General features: G+C 37.2%; 1 protein-coding gene across 1 annotated transcript in view; it reads left to right on the forward strand.

Moving 5' to 3' along the window:
- The window catches only part of LOC103595339 (ras GTPase-activating-like protein IQGAP2), a gene marked incomplete at its 3' end in the record, with an annotated part of 150,237 nt that overhangs the window by 97,679 nt on the left and 29,795 nt on the right, over nucleotides 1-22,763 (forward strand). The window contains exons 4-9 of the mRNA XM_008578724.1: nucleotides 1,387-1,464; nucleotides 4,867-4,943; nucleotides 16,997-17,064; nucleotides 17,394-17,507; nucleotides 17,924-18,102; nucleotides 20,194-20,281. Coding sequence (XP_008576946.1) covers nucleotides 1,387-1,464; nucleotides 4,867-4,943; nucleotides 16,997-17,064; nucleotides 17,394-17,507; nucleotides 17,924-18,102; nucleotides 20,194-20,281 — 604 coding nt within the window. The remainder of the gene's footprint in view (nucleotides 1-1,386; nucleotides 1,465-4,866; nucleotides 4,944-16,996; nucleotides 17,065-17,393; nucleotides 17,508-17,923; nucleotides 18,103-20,193; nucleotides 20,282-22,763) is intronic.

The following is a 22,763-nucleotide window of genomic DNA, read 5'->3' on the forward strand; positions in this document are numbered from 1 at the left end:
CTCTCTCTCTCTCTCTCTCTCTCTCTCTCTCTCCCTCTCCTTCCCTCCCTCCCTCCCTCCCTCTCTCCCTCTTTTAACTTTCCCTTCCAGTTTCCCTCCCTCTAGCTATTTCAGGTCCTGTGTCCTTCCCCAGGGGAGTGTTAGCATAGGGAAGGTTTTCAGATCCAGAAACAACTAGCCTTGAGTCCCAGCTCAGCCACTTTAGCTGTTTGACTTTATATAAATCACATCATCTTTCTGACCTAGCTTTTCTCATCTCTAAAGAACAAGAACGATTACTTGCAGGGTATTTTGAAAATTAGACATAAAGTGCTTGACACATATAGTCCAATCTCAAATAGTGGCCACTATTAAAAAGGCATAAATATTTGTCAAACATTAATTTGTTCATACTTTATAATTTCTAGCAGCAACAAAAATACTTTTTATTTAATAAACTGTTATATTATAGAAAGTCACAAAAGGTGAGAAGAATCAGACTTTCTGAATGTGATCTACCACTGGATATTAGTTATATGTTGAAACTTGCTACACTTTTTTGTACATTTATTAAAAAATGAAAATAAACAACATTACTCTATGCATTTAATTAATTAAAAAATACAAGATCATTTTAAAGCTGTTAATGGTTCATTACCTGATATGACTTTTTGAGATACAGGAGAGGATGCTATATGCGTATTTATAGACTGTGCAGAAAAAATGGCTATCTGATCAGAACTGTAAGGAAGAAATAGAAAACATGGAAAGATTGCATGGGTAGAAAAGGGTGTTGTAAAATATTTCCACTGAAGGTTTACTTGTTATCCAAGACCAAGATTAGGTAATATTATAAGAGGAATGAATATTAAAATTAGCTCTGACTTGTGGGATGGTTTCTGTTTTCATGTTTGTATTTTTCCTCATTTTCCAAATTTTCTACAGAAATATTACATTCATGATCAGGGAAAAGGAGCATTTAACCTTCTAAAAGTTCTGTTTGTTTTCCTGGGGTTTCTAGGCTTCTCAGCCATGGTTGCCAAATTCTTGACACCATGCATCTGTGTGTGTGAGTGTGTGTGCACATGCGTGCATGTGCACACACCTGTGTACATGCACATGTCTAATAAAACACCCTTAGGAATGTGCTAGACATTAATGGTCTGAGATTCTAGTCAGAATGACCTCGATGTATGAATTATGGAAACTGGCGTGGTCCATCACAGATGGTTGCCGAGATACAGTCTTGTCATTTTTGTTGTGTCTGTTTCATGTGAGCATTAACAACTCTGTTTTAAGAGAAGTGCAATTGAAAAGTATCTTGCTAATGAAAAAAGTTATTACAGTGACTCACTTTTTGTGTGGCCCCTTCTTTCCTTTTTTTTTTGTCTCCTGTCCTCACATTAGAAGTCCGGCCTTCATTTTCGACACACAGATAATACCGTCCAGTGGTTAAGAGCGATGGAGTCTATCGGTCTACCCAAGGTAAGCCTTCACATGCTGGAACCTGAACTGGAAAGGCAAAAGGCTACTTAGTGCACAGTCACCTCACTGTGAAAAATGGTTTGGCAGACCTGGGCCATGTGAATGTAGGATTGAGAAACGTGAGGGCTGAACAAAAATATGGAAAGGCCTATACAAAGTGATATATGCCAAGAACCCAGAATGAGGTAAAGCACAGGTGGAGAGCAGCCAGGTGAAAGCATGTGTAAATTAAGAAGTCAGAACATGCTTTAACTGGTAGATAGTTGATTCAAAATAGCCAACTCCCTTTTCTGTGTCGTTTTTTATACTTAAAAGATTCTGTTTTATTTTATCACTGTATGTCATTATAAATTATTATAAATTCATTTTATAAACTATTATTATAAATCATACTGTCTCTTTAAATTTTAATATATAAAGATAAAGGCGGGGGGGGGGGGGTTATAGCTCTTACTCCTGAAATAGATCTCCCACGTAAAATTCATATAGCAAACATTCAGTGCTTGTTAAATTTGAAGAGCAGGAACCCTTAAAGCCTGTGAAAGAACTAGACAAGTGGGAGAGATAAGGAAATAATTATATTTGATAAAAATTATAGAGATATTTCTTAAACTTCTCATTTTGAAATAAGTATAGAATCATAGCAAGTTGTAAAAATAGTACATCTATGGGTATCTTCATTCAGCTTCCCCCAGTAGGGACGTCATACAAGTTTAATACAATATTAAATTGACTTTGGTGTATTAATGTAAACCACACTATAGACCTTCCTCCGTTTTCACCATTTTACATACATTCATTTATGTGTGCATTGAGGAGGGGGGGGGTATGGATTTCTGTGCAGTTTTAGCCATGAATAGATTTGCATCACTACCACCGCAATCAAGATATGCACACCACAGAGGAGTGGTTCTTTATATTACATCTTCCCCCAGCCCTGTCCCCTGGCAACCACTAACACATTCTCTGTCTTGATAGTTTTGTTGTTCTGAGAATGCTGTATAAATGGAATCATACAGTAGATAACCTTTGGAGATTGACTTTTTTTCACTAAGCATATTGTCCTTGAGATTTATCAGGTTTTCATAGCTCATTCCTTTGTATTGCTTAGTATGTACAGCTATTTTAAAGAAATGATTTAGGCGTGATCTGGTTTGAAGGCAAGGAGATAGACTACTGACTTATGAAGACTTTTGTTGTTGTTATTATTAAGCCAGGTTTGCAATTAAAAAATACCCACCACCACAAAGTCTCCTTAATGTAAATTATGAAAGCCTATTTTTAATATATTTGCATTCATGTCTGTTTTAGCTTAGTCTCATTTTATCTCAAAATGATCACTATTTGATTTATTTTGTTCTGCCATTTTTAATCAAACTACTTTTCCTTCTCCTAAACTGCCCAGAACAGTATATGCTGCTGCTTCCTGGGCACTAGTTGTAATATAAAATTCATATTTCTGGATTGTGACTTAGCAGGTACTAACTGGGAGTTGGGTGGTAAACAAGTTAATAAAAAACAAATTCATATAGGATTTCTCTGTATGAGGTAACATCAGATTAGGATAATTTCATTATGTTGTATAGATTTGATGTAAACCTTTTTAAACTGTATGTATTTGGGACCAAACAAATGATCTGTAAAGCAGATTCTATTTCAACATTGATTTTTATTATGAAGTTATTGATATGATGCATTGCAAGGGTCAGAGACTAACACTGCACTGAATTGACTTTGATATATTTTACTGGCATTAGTTCCTTCATTTATCAATAGTATGTGCCTACTCTGTGCTCAGCATCATGGTAGGTACTAGAAATACAGTGCTAAATAAAATGTTGGTGAACTATAAACTGATACCATTTGCTTACTAAGGAAAAGACTCATTCATAATGATTTTTCCAGGAAAAATACAACAGGTTCTTAAAGAAAAGGGAGGAAGGAGTTATAGTTGTTCTCTGCTTGTGTAGAAGAACTTTAAACCTGGTAACACTCTTCTCAATTAGGGAATCCTCTTCTCATTGACACTTTAACAGCAGACGTGTTAAAGGAAAGTTGGAAAGTCCTTTGACATTTTCTAAGCCATAGACATTTTTTTAACTGCTTAGTGACTGTACATTTTGCAGCTCAAGAAACTTTGCTTTTTTTTTTATTTCTGTTTTTTTCAATGTCCAATAGCAAATTGCACTTGAGTAGCAAGTACTACCATATGGTACATGAGGTACATGATTTAATTTTAGTTTTTATGTCAAATTTTATAAAATATTTACTGAAAGCAAGTAGTGCCAGTATGCTTATCTTAATATCAGAAGCTTCAGGCTTAATTATTCACTTGTTTGTGCTTAGGAACAGAGAAGTTTGATGCCCCATTCTGAAATCTGTTTGTTATCAGGCTTTTTTCAATCTTGAGAAGAATACTGTGAAGGTGCGTTAAAAGCTTTGATGTTCAGGCCTCTCAATCTAGTGATTCCATATTGGATGATTATTCAAAAGAAGTAATCAGATGCTCAGAAAATGAAGGGGTATTCATTGCAGTGGCTTAAAATAAGGAAAACATTGGGACAAAACAAATGTTCCACCATGGGGAATTGGTTAAGCTATGGTTCAAAAATATGAATGAATCATATGCATCCATTAGAAATAATGTTCTTATAGAATAATGAAGGGGATGGGAAATAGCCATGTTCTGTTAAGTGTTTTAAAGAGGTTTACATTATGTACAGTTTTGTTTTCACATGCACACCCATACATAAACAATTAACAATAAAAAATAAATTAACAATAAAATCAGAGACATACAGAAAAAAATAGGAAAAATATATCAAAATGCTAACAGTGACAATATGGGAGGGAGGATTATAGGTGTGTTTTCTTAATACTTTATATACTTTCCAGATTTTACTCAGTGAAAATGTATTACTTTAAACGGAAAAAAAGAAATCTGTGTGTGCGTGTGTTTTATATACGTGCACACGTTAATAGAACTGTGTAGCCAAGTTTTTAACAGTGTAATAAACTGACTGTGAGAAGGTGACCCTTCTCAGGTCCATGAGACCTCTGGGCTGTCACAGGAGTGAGAGGGCTACAGAAGGCAGAGTCCATACGGGTTCACACCTCATGGAGTGAAACGCTACCACACAGCCCTGTGGACACAGCCTTCTTGGAGTGGCTGGCTGTGAGCTCCACTGTTCTCCTGTTTGACACTAGGAGGGGTGCTGTCGGGCAGGGGACCAGATGGAGCAATTGGTCTGTCTGTAGAGCAAGATGAAGCAACTGAGAGGTTCCTCTACATTTAAATAATTACAGAATAGCAAGGACAATCAAAGTAGGATTATTTGGGGGAGTTAAAATAATTGTGAAAAAACAAAACATAATAAACACTTTGTTTCTTTTATTTTCCAGATATTTTATCCAGAAACAACAGATGTCTATGATCGGAAGAACATACCAAGAATGATATATTGCATTCATGCACTGAGGTGGGGGAAAAATATATCTGAAAGATTCTCTAGGAAGTAGATTTAAATAAAACTACAATTTCACTTTTAAAAGAGATCTTTAGTTACTTTAATAATCTGATTCAGTTTTTTCGAATTTACTGGTACAAAATTAGAATACTTATCACATAAAAATAATCCTTGAAGTTGAAAAATGTCTTTCTGATTTTTTAAAATCGAATTCAAAATATAAAACCAGAAAATGAATGAAAGACCTTTTAGTATAAGAAGGAGAGAATTTAAGTTGAAATTTCTAGGAATTCAATTGTAATGTGCTACCATATCTTCAGTTATGATCTAGTTTATAACTGAAATAAATCGAATAAGCAGCTTTAATAGTCATTATAATTTTATTATAATGCTCTTAAAATTATCAATTTGGTTCAATTCTTGTAATAGATTAAGAAAATCCAATATAAGTATGGTTTCTTTTGACCTTTGTTCCATAGAACTTGTACCCCAAGAATAGAGAAGCAACACAGAAGTGTTTCTTTAAATTAGTCGAAACATTCACTGTGTTAAAGCAATTTTTTAATAACTTAATTTTGAAAATGTTAAAATTCTGCTAGTTCACAGATTGTGTTTCATCTTATTGACTTGGAAGAAATGTGATTTTTCAGATGGTAACAAAGATGATTCTAAAAATCCAGTTTGTGGCTGTTGTCTTGTATGCACACAGGTAATGGTTGGAAGACTTCATGTCTAATTAAGTTTTAAATTACTTTTAGGACATCTGCCTGTGTTTTTATCACTAGAAGCCATTTTCCTGGCAGAGTCCTCTGCCTAGAAGTTTATATTCTTCCTGGCTCTTTTCCTCTCCAAAGGAAAATGTTTCTGTAATAATTCATTGCAATGCTGGCCTAGAGAAGAATTTTATGTCATATAATTTGACTTTTTCCCTCTGTTCAGAAGATACTTATGAGATTGCTTTGGAAGATGACAGCTGCTAGAAATATAAACCAAATGTAGGTGCCTTTGTGATGATTTTTTTTTTATTCTAATAACTTTGAACAACTGGGAAAAAATCAATTCTATGCCTGCCTTCTCATATGTGGCTATAGTATCATTATACCAGTAGGTTTTCTAAAAGCTTCTTGTGCAGAAGTGCTTATTTGGGGGAATATTTTCAACTGTGTTGCCCAATATTCTTTATTAAATATTTTTCAGAGCTTAGAATGATAACACTACAGTTAGTGCTGTTTTGGTGCCCCCTCAGTTAGCCAACATGAGTTAATGCCATTATCATATCCATGCATCATGGTGCTAATCTCCAAATCTGTAGCATTCTCATGGGGTGTCTTGTGTAAATTTAAACTGATTGCCTGAAATGGACACCTGGGACGTTTATGTTAAGCAGCTTATAAAGAAATGGAATGCTAAATTCCTTTCTGGCGATGTCACTGTTCTTCTAAAGAAGTTGTGTAGAACAGCACTGAGACTTAGAAATGTATGTTTGCCATAGTTTTAACAATGGCTTGAATAGCTTGGTAAAGAAAGAAAAAGCAACTTCTTGCTTATTATTGCCCGTTGTAAGCAAATGTGATATTTTCTAGGACTTCGTTTCTCAGTTATTCAGTTACTCATCATGGGCATCTCCATCACTATTACTCATCCTGGAGGGGATGTTGTTGGGTCATGTCATTCACCAGATCCGACCTTATGCAGGATCCTTTATCTTTGAAAGCAGTATTTATTTAGTAAACAAAATTCCTTGGGAGAATCTCCTCCACTTTTCTTTGTTCTAAATTTTTATATGGCTGCTTCTCAGTATGGAACTGAGACGTCCCAAGTACTTCTCAAGTTTTTTCTATAGGAACTATTCCCTGTTATGGTTTAAAATATAGCCGGTCACTCAAATGAGGCTGATAATCTGCTCTGCTGGGCAAGACACATTTGGAAGCTCAGTAGCTGAATCCTTTAATAACTTCAGTGGGCTTGCCTTTGCTGCATAGTTAGAAGGGATGCTAGAAATGAACAAACATGTCTTCAGCTTTTAGATCCTGGCTGCAAATACGGCAACATTGTCATTATGGGTAGAGAATTAGGCAGTTCAGAGATTCCGGATTATAGCTCAGGAGCCAGGAGGGAAGGTTCCTCCAGGTAGTTAAGCTTGCCAGGCACTGCCTTCTTCCTGTCCTAGCCTGTGGGCTAGACTTAATCTATAAAGTTAACTGTTGGCCCTGACCAAACTTGTCTCCTGTTCCCTGTCGTCTTGATTTGGGCCTAACCTAAGATTGCCTGGGTTTTTACCCTTGCTTCCTGTGTGTATCTGCTTTTCCCTTTTTTTGCCTGCTCCTCACCTTTTCATTTTATTTCTGACCTCACTCATTGCCTACCACTCACTAATCCCCTTGTCAATTTTGCTTGGTATTCTCAAGCCCAGACTCCAGTGAATGTCACCACAGCAGCTGCAGAGGACATTCTCAAGTTTTGCCTCATGTATACAGACTCACCTTAATGGAGGGTGGCAACATTCTTTTTCCCAAAAAAGTTCATCTTTTTCTTATTTTTTAAAAAAGTAATATATGCTCATTGTAAAAAAAAAATTGGAAAATTAAGAAACTATCAAAGGAGAAGCTAACATCCCCACTATCTCACCACCAAGTGAAAACCATTGTTACTGTTTTGATGTCTTTGGACTTAAAGCATCATGCAAGTATATGGCATGTTCTCCTTTTGTGGCTTCTTTTGGAATGTTATAAACTCTATGCAAAGAAGAGGAACCAGCTTAAGAAGTGAAAGCCTTGCTAAGTCGTTACTACGCTGATTTTTTGAACATCCAGAGTATTTTTGTGCATGGAGAATGACACTTTTTGCATGTTGTTTAGTGTCCAATTTATTTAAAGATTTATAGTAAACAATAGTAAATAACTATTAAATGTTTAAAGGAATTCAATTTTATAACTAATGTTTAAACAATTTAGACAATTGAACTTAGTAGAACTGACTTTTTGAATACTTTAAATACTTTAAAAACCAGATGAAATGTCCAGATATATTATTACAAACTTACCACTCTGAAACCTATTCTGGAAGATCCACACTACAAGTTTCACTTATTTCTTCATTATTTATACACTAATTTTGACTTGTCCTAGGGCTATCGTATTATTTTGATACCTACCCAGAATTGACATGATCTCACCAGCAACAGAAATAAAAAAAATACCCCTCGAAACCTGCCAGGATTACAGATGTGGCTTCTTACTCATTAATTGTCGAGGGAACATGGTGCCACTTTGGGTTCTTCTCCCGAGGTGAGCCAGACCCTGGCCACCAGCATCATGCTGAACTTTGTTACATCAATCAGACCTTTTTTTAAAATTTTAAGTACATGGCTTTAAAGTAACTTTTTATTTATAATGTGGTCCTCATCCCCTCCCCCCACATCACCCTGAAATGATTTACTTCCTAAGTCTCGCTTGGCCAGCAGTAGATAATCCATTGTCCTGTCATGATGATGTATTGGCCTGATTTTGTTAGCATTATTAAAAGCTTATGTATGCCTTTTAAATATTTTCTCAAAATTAGTTAGGCTTTTTAGAGGTTTCATCTCCTAGGAGATGAAGGATGGTCTCTACCCAATGCTCTTTAGGCCATTTGGCTGATTTATCATCTCAGATCATGTTTCCGGGTCCTCTCTCTGTTTGGTTATTGAGTGTAACCCTTGGTGCTGGACCCTCTTTCTATTTGGCTGTTTTTGTCACCACCTGTGCTCCTCAGTCCTTACTTCTCTTAGGACGCTTCCTTTGTTTTCTGGGACTATTTGTCTTACTCAGAATTCCTGGTCTTTCCTATAGCATATATAGTATAAAATCAAGTACATATCTGTGTTCTATATAAACATATAAAAGAAACAAAGCACACCCATGTTTTAATAAAACTCCCCCAACTTGTTAAAATCAATTCACATAATTAGGCATGTACTATTTTATCTCTTTTTTGTTACAACTTCCTTTTTGTATACTGTATATTCTCTTTTGATTATTGTTTTGAACTCCTGGGCTTTCACTGATTTAACCAAGATTAATATCTTCTTTTTTGGTGGACCAGATTGTTTCAGTTTGGTCAGCCGGAGCTCTTTCTTGCCAGCTCCTTTGTCCTTGTAGTGTCCCTGACATTTTTTGAAAGGTCCTTGCTTTGTGGTCACAACAGGATGTTCCAGTACTATCCTGATTATTCCTGCTTTAAGACATGGAATCAGCTACCCTCCAAGGAATCCTTTTAAAGTCATGTGTTCATATTGATTTTCCTAGTCTAACATTATCAGGTGCTGGATTCTGCTTTTCTTACTTTATAGTTTACTTGACCATTAAGATCTATACCGATGACCACAAACTGAAGAAATGTCTGCCTCCTCTCTGTGTAAGAATTACAGTTCCTGCTGCAGATTATGCTAGCAGTCATGTTTGCAAGTGCAGGGGTGATGCCGAAATGGCTCACATTTGGGGCTTGCATTTGTAAGAATGGCTGTGGCAGACCCACTCTGTTTGACCAGCTGTCTGAAGTGTCCTGACTGCATTGTGGGGTAGGGTTCTTCCACCCAGCTCCAGGTGTCTGTCTGCCTGACTGACCCGGTTGCCTTTGGATCTGGTCTTGAGCTATTAATGCATAACTTCCCTTGTCTTAACAGTCCATTTGCGTAGAACTCTCTTCCTCCCTAAGAAACTAATTGAACCCTTATACCAGATCGATTATATCTCTTACAGTGAACATACTGCATTTTTAAAAAAGCCTTCTAGAAATAGTTCCTTAGCCCAAAGGACAGGTTCATATTTTATGTTCTCAGTGGGGATATCTGAAGATGGCAGTGCTTGGGATTAAGGTGAGACAGGCAAGTGCACCTTCCTCTATCTTTCAAATCACTCCTTATGCAAAGTTCTTTCCCATGCTCCGGACCATTCTCTCTCCTCCTCCCCTGTTCTGAATTATAGGATTATAGAAAGGCGATGCTTTTCTGTCCTCCTAAATTCTAACCTCTGTGAGGCTGTAAACCGTGTCTTGTCACCTAACACAGCACATACACCATTGAGTCCAACTTGAAGTCTCTGGAGTTTGTATTTTTAACTTTTTAGGAGGTTTAGCTGAACCAGTTTCCCTGTGATAAGTGTGCTTCAGTATTCCTTTGATTTTTTTGGCTGAAAATTAGGTATGAAACACTGGATTTTGACATGATATGGGCAAGTGATGTATGTGACTAAGATGGGAAAATAATTTAGTTCAGTAGATAAGACCATCTCAAACATGTAGCCAATGAGGGGAAACAGTGAAGGATTCCTAGTGTTGGAAAAAGTGGGGAGACTACTGTGGCAGGTTATCATTAAATGTTTGTATACAAAGGACACATTTAACAAAGGATAAAAGTGATCATAAAAACAAAGGCTAACACTTATGGAGCTTTTAACTAAATGCCTGGAACTGTTCAGAGTACTTTACAGGTGTAATCTTCTTAATCCTCACAACATGCCTATGCAGGAGGTGCTATTATTAGTCCCATTTTATAGCCAGAGCAACTGAGTCACAGAGAGGCTGCCAAAGGTCACACAGCTAGTAAATGGAAGTGTTGGGATTCAAAACCAGGCTGTGTGACAACCGAACCTGTGCTGTTATCAACACAGCCAGCCATTGGTCTCAGAAGGGAGTCACATATTTCTCTACTAGTAAGAAAACTAAAAGAACAGTGGCATCAGACTTGAACTTTAGCACAGGCGTCTGAGCTGTTATATTTAGGATATTTAAAAAGGAGCATCATGGAACTTGAGAACTGGAAGGGCCTTCGGGAGTTCTTTTAGTCCAGATCGTTCATTTGCAGATGGGGAACTGAAAGCTTGGGTTAAGTGACTTGCTCAGAGTCACACATCTAGATGTTGCCAGTCTGGGGATCAGGACCCAAGGCTTCTGGTTCTAGTCCCATGGTCTTTCTGGTCTGCCACGGGGCTTTGATTGACAGATATTCATCCCACATGTGATGGCACAAAATGAGCTACATATTATGTAATCCGGAAAAGCCTAAATAAATTCAGCTCCTGTCTTTTAAGTTTGTATTTTATTACTGTGGTACCTTCTGATGTATATATTGAAAGTAGTAGAAAAAACCTTAATGGTATTTTTTTTTTTTTCCGTGTCTGGCAACGGATTGCAACCCTCAGTGTCGCGCCCGTACTGGACTGGGACCAGCAACGGGATTGCAACCCTCGGTGTTGCTCCCGCGCCTCGCTCAGCCAGTGAGCGGGAACCGGTCTGTATGTGGGCTCCGAACCCTCGGGCGGGAGCGCCGCCGTGCTTCCCAAGCGGCGCACTATCCAGTGCGCCACTGGGCCGGCCGGTATTTTTTTTTTTTAACCTTTCTTTATTTCTTCCTGGACTTTAACTGATTTAATTTGTACAAATAGGAGCATGTGGGCCAGTGAGGCTTTAGCTACCTCAGGGCAATAGAGGGTTGCCAGCCTTGCTCAGCAACACAGGTGTGCCATGCCTTTTGGTGTGATAGGAGGCTTGCTACTATATACAAAGTGCTTCCTAGGCCCTGGAAACCGTGGTGACATCAATCCCATGGCTTCCTTTGGAATGCTCTCAGCCCTTGGTGTTGTTTGTTTGGCACTAAAAGGTGCTTAAGAAGTTCAGTGTTGAAGAACTTCATGAAATTGGTATTTCTCATATTGGATGGGCTTTTTTTTTTTTTTTTTTAAGGATTAAGACCTAATTTCCTATACATTTCAGGTAATTAATGGCCTCCTTTGAATTTAAATGCTGGGGAAGAAGCAGTTTGCTATTGATGATTCTTTTCAGCATGGGAATACTGGATAAATAATTTCCTAGTAATCATTTGCCCTTTTGAGTAATTTGCAAGGAAGCACTTTCTACACAGAGATTCAGTAAGAAACTCCCACACTGAAAAATGATCTTTTTAAAGCTGGCAGTTTAAACAACATGAGCAATAAAAAGAGGTTGAAAATTGAAGCCAAATTGAAAATATACATTAAATTTTTTAATTGCTTAGTAAATGAGGTTTTTTTGGTATATGCAAATGAATTTCGACCTGATCTATACTAGCTTATGAAAATCTCAGATTTAAAATAAGTTTAAAAGCAAAGAAAGACTCTTCCATCCAGAAAGCTAATTTCTCAGCACCACCTTGTGGTAACTTTTAGTTAAACCAAGATGTTTGCTTTTTGTGAGATTTATTTAATAATACACTGTACGATGAAGAAATAGAAGGTGTAATTGAAAATAGCCACCTAATTTCTTTATTGCCAAAGGGGAAAATTAACACTTTCATTTATTATAAATGTTTTAGTTCATGTTACCAACAGTCTTACGTTTTGCGGCAACCTAAACACTTTTATTTTAGGGACAGCGTGGTAGAGAAAAATATTTTTTATGTAGTAGATATTCCATAAATAGTATTAAATGAATGAGTGGATAAACAGGATGTAATATGAAAACAGTCGCATCAAGATGATCGAGCACTTCTGTCTTACCCCGTTTCCAAAACTGACATGAAATTACTAAAGGGATAATTTTTTTTTTTAATTGCAATAAAAAAGAATGTTCACTGACTAGAAAATTGAACAGCTCCTGATAGAAAATTAACCCATGGTGATGGATGTGTTTAGTACCTTGGCTGCGGTGGTGGTATCATGGCTGTATGCATTATTGCCAAACTCATAAAGATGCATAGGGTAAATGTATGTAATTTTTTGTGTATCAACTATACCTCAATAAAGCTAAGGGGAAAAAAAAGTAAAAAAAAAAAAAAAGAAAAAATTAACCCTTGGGAATGGATGGACTGAGAAACAAGATGAGAGAAGACCAAAGCCCAACAAATGCTGTGGGTTGCAGCAGAGCTAGGAGTTGTCATGCGGCTTGTGCCAAGCAAAGAGAGCAAGGAAAAGGAGAGCCTCAAAGCAAGCAGTCATGGGGCTTGGACAAGCCGAGCCTTGTGATCCTTTCCAAAAACAGCTAGTGTAGATGCAATGGCAGGAGAGCATGACAGAACCCAGGCTAGCTCATGACTTCAGGAGGGGACAGGGAGTCAATGAGGAGAAATAGTGAAGAGAGCAAGACATTGGCACCCTCCTGGCATCAGTGCCATTGTTCCTCCACAGCCTCCCTGATGCTGGCTCCTGTCCTGGGGACCTGTGGTGACCCGCAGACAAACAGCAAGTCTCAAACACCACAATGAGCCCCAAATCAGGAAATGCCAGACATTTGAGGGACACCAACACTGTGAAAGAGGCATTAGATTCAACAAACAGAACCAACACCCAAGGAACAAATGAAAGTATTAAAATGCATGCAATTGAAGGTTCATTCAGTTTATCCTTTTAACAAATATTTGTGGAGCACTTAACATTTATATACAGCAGAACCAAAGATAAAATTAAGAAACGGGAAGCTTTGGTGTAGATGAAATTAGAAAAGAAAGTTTATAGTTAATCTAAATTATTGTTACATCATACAAAAACAAAAGCGTGGACCTAAAATTCTAGATTGTCTCAACATTACATAGGTGGAGAAGTAGAAGTGGGAATACATGAAGGATAATAAATACTGATTAGCTTAGGCTTCAGCATAAGAATATAAATTTTAAAGTATGTTAAAACTTTTGCAGAATATTAATATAGGTGATACACATTAAAGATACAGGACATTAAGTACTTGAAATAGATTCAAAATTTGTCATCAGAAGGCAGTTTATGGATGTATTCTACTTAAGTTTTATAGTCACATTTTCAAAATTTGTCACTGAATATTTTCATAATTTTCTTTGTAAATGAGTTCAGGTGTATTATTGATTTCGTTTGTAAAAAGAGAGAAGGAAAATGCAAATCAGGTACTGTGAAAGAAACTGAAGTGATACAATGATCCATTTTTAATAATTTGTTTCTTTCTTAAATGGTGTCTTGATTTCTACGCACTCCCGGAATTCTTTTGCAGCTTTCCTGTACCTACTAAATTCTGTTTAATTTCACAGTTGGAAAGGAGCAAGTAAAGAAGTTGACATTTCCTTTGTTCCACATGATAGGAGCTCCCTTTAACTGGAATATTTTTCCATGTAATAATGAGTTGAGAAGTGGTTCATAAAATATTATGGTTTTGAAAATGTCAACATGGTATCTTAATGATCTAGTTTTAATTATAATGACTTGTTTGGCATGAACCTTTGGTAGTAAAGTCTTCAGAGGCTGTGTAAACAGTTTTATATCCTTGATAATTTCTAGAGGCCTAGAATTTAAACTAAGAAATGTATCCTGTCAATCTAGATTTGAATTATGAATACCTAATGGCTATTTCACATTGAAGAATGTTCAGAGTCTTATATCTTTTTCCCCCATTGATAAGATATGAATATGTTGAAATTTAGTACTAAAACTAAAATTACTCTATGGTTAATAAAAAATGCCTTTTATTCTTTGTCCTTCAATATGGTTATGAAGGAAAAGTGGGAAAAATAAGAGAAAGGTGAGTTCTTTCCCCCCCAAAATCCTTAAAATTCAAAAATTCATTAACAGGCATTTGCTGGAAGAAATATGAATGTCAGTATGTGTATGAAAATATGTTTACCCTCACAACTAGTAAAAAGAAATGCAGGCTTAAATAATACCTTGTTGCTATAAGATTGGTAAAGTTTTCGCTGATAATATCCTGTAGTGATAAGAGGACAAAGAAAATAGTATTCACATGTATTGGTGTAAGAGGCGGGTAGAGTGACATGCCTTTCGGGGGTTCTTAGGTTTAACTCACCATTCATCACACAACTGCTGTAAGCCACATCTGGCACCAGTTGCTCAAGAGAAAAGAACCAGCCAGGAAACCCTGCATGCTGGCAGGACACCATCAGGGGTTTGCTCTTCAGGGGAGCCGTCACAACAATCCACATGATTGTCCACACAGCCATCTGGAAGCTGTTCTTTTTGGTACCTCAGGTGACAGCTTGGGTGCTAAGGGGTGGACTCTTATTGGTGGGTTTGGGCCTCCATCGTTCAGAAGCACCGTGCCTCCAGGAGCCAATATCTATTGTAACAGCCCCACTGCATAGCTTCCCAAATCCCTGCAAGGGACACACCAGTTATAAAAGTCAGTGATCTCAAGAAGGCCCAAATATATGGTGCCTATTAAGTATTAAGATTCCTTCTAGTCAGGATGCAATCTATCAATCAGATTATTTTTCTCCTAAGTAATGATGCACAGTAACACAGTTGACAGTATACCTTTATCAGGTTTTAGGGAAACAGCTAGAAAGTTAATTAATGGTCAAATTCTCGTGCAGAAGGGAAAAGCCTTTTTTTTTAATCCTTTATTCACAAAGAATAAATTAGTGTAATCTCTTTTTAAAATCATATTTTGAGGGCCGGCCCAGTGGCGCACTGCTGCAGTACGCCGCTTGGGAGTGCGGCGGCGCTCCCGCCGAGGGTTCGGATCCCACATACAGACCGGCCGCTCACTGGCTGAGCGAGGTGCGGGCACAACACCGAGGGTTGCGATCCCGTTGCCGTCCCGGTCTGGTACGAGCGTGACACTGAGGGTTGCGATCCGTTGCTGGTCACGAAAAAAGACAAAAAGGGAAAAAAAAAATCATATTTTGACAATGTACATTTTGAAAGCTTTCAATGTCTGTATACATTTCCAATCTAGCAATTTTGTTTTTAGGGACTTATTGCAACAAATAAATATGCACAAAGATGTGTGTGTCTAAATATAAAAGGAGGTTCAGTGAAGCATTATTTGCCATAGTTAATACTTAGTGACAATCTAAATGCTCAGCAGTTGCTTAATTACAATACATTCATATTCTAGAATAATATGTAAGTTTATAGAACAGTTATGTCCAGAAAAAACATTTATCATATTTAGTATTTAACTCTGGGTGGTGATTTTCTATGTAATTTTTTAAACCATCAGTCTCTAATTATTAACTGTAATCATGTATTACTTTTGTAAATAGTTTGGTTTTTTTTTTTTTTAACAGAAATTACGGTCAAAGAAAGTCAATTTCAATGCAATCTACTTACATTGACTAATCATACCTTTTAAGAGTTTATTTTAATACCGTTAGGAAGGCTTGATCTTGAACTTCTTTAATGTGTTTTAATGAAATTGTATGTTTTACAAACTGCTGAGATCCATCCCATGTCAACATCTGAAGTGATAATCTTGAAATATTTCAAGCCATAAAATCATTCTAAGTTCATTTTCCCATATATATACTGTTATAATTTCTAACTTCTAATTAAAGTCTCATAGTTATAAACATACCAAAACTGAGAAAGTGAATACAGAATTTTTTAGTTGGTTGCTAGAATTAGTCTTGGGACAAATATGGAACAGAAGCCATGGTTCAGTGGTTAAATGGAAAAAGCACATAACCATATATCTTTGATAGAATTTAGAGGTCAGCTCTCAAGTCCTTTTGTCAGGTTATGGGTAGGTAAAAGGGATGCCATCATTACCGCCTAAGGGATTTATTTTTAAACATATCCAATTTATTCTCCATCTTCTACTTAGTAATATGTGTACATTGTAGTTTGTCTTTAACACCACCCCATCCACCAATAGTCCTGCCACTCTATTTATTGGTTCAGAAAATATAAAACAAATACTTTCTCAATGGTTCTGTGGTACTTGGAGGAATATTGAAAAGCAAAATATAACTCAAGCTGTACTTTCAACAAAATGAGATTCATGTAAGGAATATTAAAAAAAAAAAAGTTTCTTGCATTTGTTACCTGCTGTTTTGTATTAGCTTTGTTTCTTATTCTCCTTACAAATGGATGATGGAGAGGTGGCTGACTGTATGGGAGTGCGGTGCACTTCAGAACACCAGTCTTTTGGGACTTAGACTGGAATTCTAGTCCTGGCCCCACCAGGGATGGTGTTACCTTGGGACTCAGTTTCCTTATGTATAAAATGAATAGATGACATGGTATCTCTTAGGTCCTTCTCAACTGAAAAAAAAACCCTTAAATTTATGTAATGTGTAACTTTAAGATTTATGACAATAAAGTTTCTGATATATATTTTTTTTCTTTCAGCTTATATCTGTTTAAACTAGGAATAGCACCCCAGATCCAAGATTTGTTGGGCAAAGTGGACTTCACAGGTACTACTCCTTATCTTTGTAAGTTTTTACAATCTAGTTACTAAAAAAAATACCAATCCCTTTTTTTTTTCTTTCCCATTTTGATATTATTGGTTCCCTTTCTTCCTTTATATTGACAAGAAGAGAAAACTTGTCTATCTTGTTTGTGCTTGACAGGATTCCCTTTCCCTGTGTCTGAAATGAAAAATTCGGGCAGGGTCTTCCTGAGGCTCTTGTTTAGAAATGGCCCCATCTTCCTAATGAAGACATTTCTTAATATGAGTATACTCATTCCTGTCTCCATTTCTGTGTGTGGCTTTCTTTGATTTTTTTTGGCTGTTCTTTTCTAGAGGAGGAAATCAGTAATATGAGAAAAGAACTTGAGAAATATGGAATACAGATGCCATCTTTCAGCAAAATAGGCGGTATTCTGGCCAATGAACTGTCTGTGGATGAAGCTGCCTGTAAGTCTATTTAAAATTCAAACTTGCCATTGACAGGAGACTTACCTATACTTTATTGGTTGATTTCAATTACATGAAATAGAATATTTAGAGATGCTTTAAGTGCCCTGAAAAGTTTTTTGAACTTCCAAACGTTGACATAGTGTTTGGTTCATGTTAGCCATTCAGTGCAAGTTGAGTAAATGATTAGGGATTACTTAACAGATGCTGAGATCAGGACCAAAGACAAGCATGTGGAAAGGTGGTCAGGTGCTCCAGGATATGTCTGAGGTCTTTCTCTCTCTCTCTCTTTTTTTTTTTTTTTGGCTACTTGCTGGAAGCCAACAAAGAAAATAAAACTACTTAAAATGCAATGTCAGTGCAACTGTCAGTGTTGTCTTTTGCTGACAAAAATCTTTCTTCTGTTTACTTTTCAGTACATGCTGCAGTCATAGCCATTAATGAAGCTATCGAAAAAGGAATAGCAGAGCAGACCATTATAACGCTAAGAAACCCAAATGCAGTTTTAACTCTAGTGGATGACAACCTTGCACAGGAATATCAGAAAGAACTGTGGGAAGCCAAAAAGAAAAAAGAGGAAAATGCAAGGCTGAAGGTACTTAATTAGATTCTGAGTAATAAATATAGTAATGAATATGGTTATGAGTTACTAGTTTGAAAAAGCCTTAATGTTAAAAGTGATATTTTATGTATATATTTATCTACCCATTATTTTTTTACATTCTAAGATGTTGTGGAGCAGTGGGGAGGTGGGGCAGAGCTGGCCCACAGCTAGCTCCTTTGCTGGTCTGGTTGCAGACAGCAGGGGGTTGGGGGGTGCAGGAGGGGGTGTGGCTGATACCCTCGGCCTCCCCGCAACCCAGCTGAGGAGCCCAGGAGCTTCAGGTAGTGGTTGAGTGGTTGCTGGGCTGGATGGAGACGTCAAAAAGTGATATTTTAAAATCAGCTGGCTGTGTGGTCTCTGGGCAATTGGTTTGGATTAAATGTAAGGGTAAAAGAAGACCATGCACTATATAAGGCAATTATATTTCCTTTTATGATAAACATTATAGGTTGGAACAATTGAAGGTCATGTCATAAACTTCTTCCTTACCTAGAGAATGTAGAAGTAGCAGCTAAAGATCATCCCTTGTTAGGTGTCATCAGCAGACCTTGTATTAGCCAAGTTACCTTTATATTTATTAGTAGAGATTAATAATTTAGTGTGGTAAAGTTTAGAGAGGAGATTTTTGAATCTACTGTCTTTGTATTTTCCCAATAGTTAACCCTTCATATTTGAGGCTCCCTCCTTGGCAAGACAGCCTCACCATGTTTTCTGTCATTAAGCTCTTACCATATCAGTTTCAGCTCTGTTACTAAAAGAAACCACTTTTTCTTCTGGCCTTTTCTCAACTGGTGGCTTCCACCAGCATCCAGCACGGTTCCCCACCTGCCTTGAGCGTCTCTGCTCCCCTAGCTTATTATGTGCAGCATTGCTGCCATGATTCTCCACTGTGTGTCTTAGTGTCTCTTCTTCCTCCTCCCTCTGAATGTTGAGGGCTCTTCAAGGTCTGACATTGAATCCCTTCTCTGTTCTTCCTCCATTGTGCTCCTCCATTTGTTGAAGAAATCAGCTGTTAGCTTTACACTAGCCCCTCTCAAATCAGCCCTTCTGCTGCTTCCCCAGATATTGTCATCTTTGTGTCCCGTGGGCCTTGCACACCACCACATCAGGGGAGTGCCCCTTGGAAAGCCTGCTGCCTGTCTCAGAACTCTTCTTACACCCCCTGTGCCCTGTCCATTGCAAATTCTCTGCTTTTTCTTGCTAGGCTTGGATCTATTACCCACATTCTAGTCTTGCCACTTCTGCCTCAGTCCTTTCCTGCCTGCCCTTGTTGCCAGAGTCTTGTAGCACCTTTTTACAGGTCTCCCTGCTTCCTGTCATTCTCCAAGCCAACCCCTCCCAGAGCTACAGGTTGCAAAATTGATCTTTAACTACGTATCTGATGTTACCCCACCAAAAGCCTCCCCTGATTCTCTGTTGCCTACTGAATTAAGTACAGGTGTTTAGCTTGGCCTTTGAAAGCTTCCACAGTACCCAGCTGACCTCCCCGTCTTTTTGGCTAACCCAGAACACACACTCCATCCTGTAGCCCAATACGCCAGGCTTTCCGCCTCCATGAGCAAATCATGCCGTCTGCATTCTGTTCCCTCATCCTGGCCTTTAACATGACTCTGTTCCTCAATACCCTCTTTGATTGTTATCTCTTTTCAAAACTTTCTTTCCAGCTGAGTATTGAGTCCTGTTTTTAAAATGTTTATAGTGCTATCCTCTCCTACAGACTCTATTCTGTTCTACTATGTATATTCATTATTTGTGTTCTTGATTTTATTAGATTGGATCAAATTGCCAGTATTCAACTGTTTTTGATCTACCAAAACTGAGAGTACTGAGTCATTCAACCTAATGTTTTTCACATTAGAATAGGCCTTCTCAAAGAGTCACTGGGTGTGTTGTTCATCTTTGTAATCCTTCCCGGGCATATTTACCCTCATGCCTTGTGCAGGCCAGGCACTCCACAAATGCTTGTATTGAGTTCAAATGAAAATTAGTGAATGGTTTTTATCATTCTTTGCATTTTTGTGTTTGCATTTCAAGCTTCAGAAACATTTAACCTCAGTAATCAGTGAAGACTCTGTTTTGCAGAATAGCTGTATTGCAGAAGAAGAAAGAGATGCATATGAAGAACTGCTGACACAAGCAGAAATCCAAGGCAATATCAATAAAATCAACAGTAAGTAATGGATTGTGTGAAGAAAATGGGTATTTCTATAAGACACAAACTTTCTTTGCCAGCATCTCAACAAAACTCTCAAATTGTATACTTGTAAAACTGCCTTACATAATGAAAAATCTCCTAAATGTCAATGTTGCTCTTAATTATGGTGCAGTGTCTGACAGTTTCCCATTGAGCTCTTTTTAGTGATCCTGCTTCCAGTCCATGCAAAGTATCTCAAAGTGTCCTGAAGCTAGTTTGATTCTACATTCCTGTTTCACCATAGGTACAGTGCATTTTGTATTTTGAACCTGTCCCTTATTGGGCTAATATTGAAGGTTATTTAATAAAAAATTATGACTTAAAGATATATTTCCTTGCCCATGATTATGTGATGGTATTCTATTGGAATTGTAAAAGTTATTATTGACACCTCTGCTTTTTATTACTTCCCAATTATTACTCTGCAGTTTGTGAGAATTGTTTTCTTACAGCTTGTGTAGCTTTAGTGCAAGTGAATGAGACTATTGACAATCCAGATGATATTGCATGATGGCAGATATGAGTCCTATGTCACTGAGCCTCTGTGAGGTCACACAGTGCAATTCTTCTTAGTACCTAGTTCAGTTGTATGACTATAAAGAACAGAAAACTTAATTAAAATAAACATATGCATGTTTAGATACATCAAACTTTTTATGTCTTTTATCCCCTCTAGAATAATTTATTTTTACCTGTGCATCAGAAGAGATAGTAAGGAATTCTATTTGACATTTATTTCCCCTCTGTCAATCTAAATAACCCATGTATACCCCAAAATACTAATGCCCATTTAGCCCATTTAATAAAACATGTGAATCTTCTGCCAGATTTAGACTTGGAGTGTACACTAATTGCAATAGTCCTAAACATTGCCCCCTATTTAACTTCCTAGATGAGTTTGGAATGTTCTTTATTTCTGTTAACACCTTCAAAGAAATGCACACCTACAGGTATTACTTAGAAGTCTGCTGTAAGTTGCTGGAGAGATATATCCTTAAGGGTTCAAAGAGTAATCAAGGAAGCCAGGGTAATATAGGAGATAACATGTGAGTGTGTTTGGGATTTATCTCCCACACACAACACTGCTGAGAGCTTTTGGATGACTCTTTTTTTTTTAGGGCAACACCTTAACATCTTGGGGTACATATCCCTGTCCTTTTATTCTTATTAAATCTTGAACATGTCGATGATGATACATGATGTACAATTTCAAGTTTCTCTTTCTATTGTATGTGAAAGCTGAGGATTTCATTATGCTTGACAGAAATGAATTACAGGAAGAAATTAATATTGCCAGTGAAACATCTGAGGCCCATAAGCTTAGGGAGGAAATGGTTCCATAGCCTTTTGCCATCTTTTATTTTTGAAATGTTTATAACCACTAAAACAGTTTTGTTTTTCATGTTAACTAAATCCATTATATAAATGTTTTAATACTTTGCTCAGTGCCATAATGCCAAATTGGCTGTACTTTTTTTTCCATTTTTAAGTAAAAGGCATTGGACGACTTGAACTAATGGCATAACCAGCTGAAACTGATGAAGGGCATTGTGATGTTCGATGGCTTTAAATGTATAGAGCATGATTATTCTGAAGTTTTTGAACTCTCCCCATCTGAAAATTTAAGTCCAGTAGAACTAAAAGTAGTCTTGGAAAAAACCCTCTATAGCATATTTTAGTTGGTGACCTGACAATGAGACAGTCATACATATTAAAATTGTAAGTATACCGTAGTTGCTTCAACAAGCTTTTCCCCAGTCATGTGAGTTATCATATTCAAATGCTAAGGTGTCTCCACTCATAGCAGCCATAGTAATGGCATGACTGACAGCTTTGGTGGTAACGTCAGTGGATCTATTGTCAGAGGCTTCGGCTTTGTTTGAATTCCAATCATTTAACTTTGGGGTTTGGCACATGCATTCCATTCATTGCATGACGTATTCTGTTAAGACCAGTACTGGAAATTTTGTTAAATGCAGTGTGTCAAAGAGTGGTTAAGCTTTCCTGATTTTTTAATAGAAGAAATAGTTTAGTATGAGTGTTTTAAGGATGCGCAGGTGTACAAACTCATAAAGTTATCAAAGGTGAAGCGAGATTCTCCCGAGAGTAATCTGAATGCAGCTTAAAGGTCTTGGACAACTTTAACAGGACAATAGACACAACAAACAACCACTCACTTTCCTTTCTGGAATTCTTTAGTTTGTTGCATAATTCTAAGGATAGAAAAGTAGTGGTTGGGTTCTCAGCATCCTTTAAATTAAGTGTGAGTTTTCTGGGGGAACGAGTTGAAGGATTCCATTAGTCATAAATGTTTCCTGCTGTTGAATGATGTTGGGGAAGCTCCTTATGAATGTATTTAGAGAAGATAAATTGTCATCTTGTCAAAAAGGGATAGAATAATCTTAGCTGCAGTCTAGGCAGCAGACTAACCCTGAAAAGCTCTAGAGATCTATGGACT

Source organism: Galeopterus variegatus, unplaced genomic scaffold (genome assembly GCF_000696425.1).
Source record: "Galeopterus variegatus unplaced genomic scaffold, G_variegatus-3.0.2 Scaffold1749, whole genome shotgun sequence".
Classification (NCBI taxonomy): Eukaryota; Metazoa; Chordata; class Mammalia; order Dermoptera; family Cynocephalidae; genus Galeopterus; species Galeopterus variegatus.